The sequence below is a fragment of the Arachis duranensis genome, chromosome 9, assembly GCF_000817695.3.
Source record: "Arachis duranensis cultivar V14167 chromosome 9, aradu.V14167.gnm2.J7QH, whole genome shotgun sequence".
Taxonomy (NCBI): Eukaryota; Viridiplantae; Streptophyta; class Magnoliopsida; order Fabales; family Fabaceae; genus Arachis; species Arachis duranensis.
In genome coordinates this window covers 19943983-19947636 of record NC_029780.3, presented here as the reverse complement: position 1 = coordinate 19947636, position 3654 = coordinate 19943983, and the positions used below count along the sequence as shown (strand labels likewise).

Sequence of the window (3654 nt, the reverse complement as noted above, 5' to 3'; positions counted from 1 at the left end):
TAATATTTTTTTATTTAAATAATATGACAACAAAAAAAATTTACGTAACTGCGCCTGCCGTCTACTCAATAAATATTATATTCATTTATTTCTATATTACATGTAAAATAAATAATTAATGTTTAAAAAGTTAATAAAAGAAAGAAATATTCTTTATTTTTACCAACTCTTAGATGAATATAGAGAGATTATATCATTTAAACTATAGCTCGTTGGCAAAGAAAGAAATTCTTAATTATATATTAAATAGAATAATTATTTATTAGGCTCATTCTTATACAAATAAAAATTTTTCTTAGTTTTATATCTGTAATATTTTATACTAACTAGCTTCAAAATTTAATTATTTTTTGAATAAATTAATAAAAAATAATACAAATAATTGTTTAAATAAAAGATAATGAACTTATTGTAACCGTCGTGTATGTTGTGCTTTGACTCATGGTGCCTTCATTGAAACTGGGGTTCTTCTACAGAATCGATTTTGCGTTTGGAGTTAGCCAACTAGCAGTGACGACAGACATGCGTCTTCCTTTTCTACGGCGGCAATTTGCATCTTTCTTTTCTATGGCAGCAATTTTTCAGACTTTGAATATCATTTATGATAGAAATGGAATGGGGTGGGTTCAAGAACGTTAAAATCTGTGCTAGCGAGAACGATAGTGAAAGTACTGTCAGCAAACAAAACAGTGAAAATGCTTGAAGACATCATATCGACAATAACAGAGTAATGGAGGGATTCAATTAAAATTTCTTGAGTACTTTTGGTGTAAAAATCGTCCTATGTTAAATGAGGGAATTAGTTTTTTTTGTTAGTGCAGGTTTGTTTGTTCAGCCCATGATAAAAAAAATAATAATAAAAATAGTAAATAAATTTAATCTACTTGATGATTTTTGATAATAGATTAACTTTTAAAGAGTGCTGCACTCCCTATTTTACCTGAAGTGCACTAGCTTTTGCCGAAAAAATAATTAATTCTAAATACTTGAGGACAATTGACTTGCTTAATCCAAATTGGTTATACATATATAACATATTAGTCCGTTGACAATGAAATGAAATGAAAATAAAAACTGGCATGAAGCCAATAAAACATCTGTGATGGATTATATATAGAAAAATGCACCATTCAAAAGCTGTTACAGTGTAGCAAAGAAAGAAACAAATGGTAGGTTTAAAAAAAAAAAAAAGAAACCAGAAGAACAATCCTTAATTAATCCTTGTATTGCGAATTCTATCCCACAGATAATAATTAAGAAGAACAAAGGTAAAAGACAATTAATATTGGTTACTTTTGTCTCACAAATATAAACACAAATCAGGATTTTTTTTTTTTTGTAGCAAACCTATATACAATAGAGCAATAATCCCTTGAATTTGGAATTAAAACTCCTCTTTCCCAAATTCAAACAAAACCTATTTATTTTTCTTATGATAATTGAATCACCGACATTCAGATACTGTTATTAGAAATCCGACTAACCTTATCTAGCTAACTAGATTGACATCTCACACAAAAGTTTTCAATAAATACATATTTTTTAATTTTTATTTAAGATTATTAATTATGAAATCAAAACCCGTCTTTTACATATAACAATTCATTGGTCAATAAAAAATTCAAACAAATTTTCAATCTGCGAGGAATTAGTCTTTGTCTCACGACAGACAGAGAATACAGAGCCTTTTATATATGTCCAAATGCTGCTGTGAGCTTCTGAATGTCCTTTGAAAAGAAACTAGCCATTTGAGATGGTTCTTGGAACTTGGTATTATTATTATTATGGTGAGGTAACATAATGGGACCTGGTGTATCAGGTATCAAATAGTGTATATCTGGCTTCATTTCATTGCAAAATGATTCAGAAGAAGCAGGCATTGAGACTGGGTTATGAAGGTAGTAATAATACTCATCCCATTTGGATGATAATTCTTCTAACTCTTCTATGCTCATGTGAATTTGGTATTGTTCCTCTTTCAATCCATAGGGTGTAGTATTAGAGATATTTTCAGGAGAGTTGGAAGAAGAAGAAGAAAAAGAAGGCTTGTAAAGGAAACTAGAATCAGTAGGAAGAAATAAATTGGTTGCGGTTGCGGTTGTTGGTGTAAGAATAGAAGTGGTATTGAATGGAAAATCAGTGTTGATATCAAAAGGCCTTCCACTACTGTGGCTATACCAATTAACTGAATTTGAATCTGATGATGATGATGCATGATTTATCATCTGAATTGGAAAACCACTCATGAAATCTGAGTGATGATGGCAACTCATTGAAGATGCTCTGTTTAGCACATAGGGGGTTGCATCATCTGATTTGTTCAACTCATTGGACGATGCTTCTGCTGCCTTTTCTTGGTTTCTGTTGTCGTTGTCCTCGCTGCCGTTCTCGGCCTCCGGAATCTTCTTGTGTGTCACAGGGTCTATACCTCTCTGCCTCAGCTTCTTCTTCAAGCAAGAATTCCACAGATTCTTTATCTCATTGTCGGTCCTCCCTGGCAATTGTGCCGCAATTTGCGACCATCTGAAAAAAATATAAAAAAAAATCAGTAGTCATGTAAAAAATAAAAGGAAAAAACTCACATGTAATTATTTTTTATGTGAAATTGATAACTAAAAATTGTTAAATAATAATTTAATCAAATTTATCAAATTATTTAATGATTCTCAGATATCAACTTTATATAAAAATAACTACATATGAATTTCCACCAAAAATAAATGTAAATGTCCTTTTTAATTTATGACATACAAAATGTCTCTTTATAATTTGAATATTTTTAATAAGTCCCTAACTATTTAAATAATTGGTCTAAGCGTTTTTAATTTACAAGACCGCTTACACCAATTAGTTAGAGAGCTATTAGAGGAAGAGAAGGGATTTGAATTGTTATTACCTATTGCCCAATACTCCATGAAGCTCAATGATGAGATTCTCTTCTTCTTGTGAGAATGTACCTCTCTTCAAATCAGGCCTTAAGTAATTTATCCACCTAAGTCTGCAGCTCTTACCACACCTTTGCAAACCTGTTAATACATTATTATTACATTGACAAGAGTATTAAAAAAAGAAGAAGAAGATTTAAAGGTAGTGTTTGAGTACCTGCTTGCTTAGGCACAGAGCTCCAACATCCATGACCATACTTAGTAATATGCATGAGAAGTTTCTCATCCTCCTCAGGTGACCACAGACCCTTTCGAAGCTTCTGATTGTAACAGCAAGAGTGCCTTCTCATTTTTAAATTAATGATGATGTTGAATTAATTGAAGCTTGTAGCTTAGCTTGGCTTCCAAATCAAGAGAAAATAGTAGTATTGTTTATTTTTATTCCAATGTTAAGGTTTGATAGACAGATGATATAGGAATGCAAATGAAGTGGTGGTGGTATCTATGGCAAGAATTGAAGTCGAATTAGAATATATAAGTGAGCCTAAGCCCCATGAAAGATAGAGATATATATCTTATTGCTTGAACACTATACATATATATATGCTTGAGAACTATAACTTAATTAATATTTGTAAATTAAATAAAAAATATGAGAAACCAAAATAAGCTTATGGTATTTTTATTTTCGTTTTTTTGGTGTGTGTTTATATTAATGTGAAAGAGATGAGACAATGTGAAATTGGACACGTTGTGTTGTGATATAGGC

At 30.8% G+C, this 3654-nt stretch overlaps 1 protein-coding gene across 1 annotated transcript; it reads right to left on the bottom strand.

Moving 5' to 3' along the window:
* Positions 1 to 1589: 1589 nt before the first annotated feature.
* On the bottom strand, positions 1590 to 3426 carry LOC107465044 (transcription factor MYB61-like). The gene is made up of 3 exons (XM_016084014.3): positions 3103 to 3426; positions 2897 to 3026; positions 1590 to 2523 (listed from the first exon to the last, which is right to left on the bottom strand). Exons 1-3 carry the CDS (start codon positions 3233 to 3235, stop codon positions 1689 to 1691), a joined length of 1098 nt encoding a protein of 365 aa, XP_015939500.1. The 5' UTR covers positions 3236 to 3426; the 3' UTR covers positions 1590 to 1688.
* Positions 3427 to 3654: the final 228 nt, after the last annotated feature.

What these genes read in the sequence shown, in the direction of transcription:
- LOC107465044 (XM_016084014.3), bottom strand. Translation starts at nt 3,235, where the DNA reads ATGAGAAGGCACTCTTGCTGTTACAATCAGAAGCTTCGAAAGGGTCTG. An exon ending in CTCTGTGCCTAAGCAAGCAG is followed by an intron (nt 3,027 to 3,102) that starts GTACTCAAACAC and finishes ATGTATTAACAG; the next exon opens with GTTTGCAAAGGTGTGGTAAG. An exon ending in CATGGAGTATTGGGCAATAG is followed by an intron (nt 2,524 to 2,896) that starts GTAATAACAATT and finishes TATTTTTTTCAG; the next exon opens with ATGGTCGCAAATTGCGGCAC.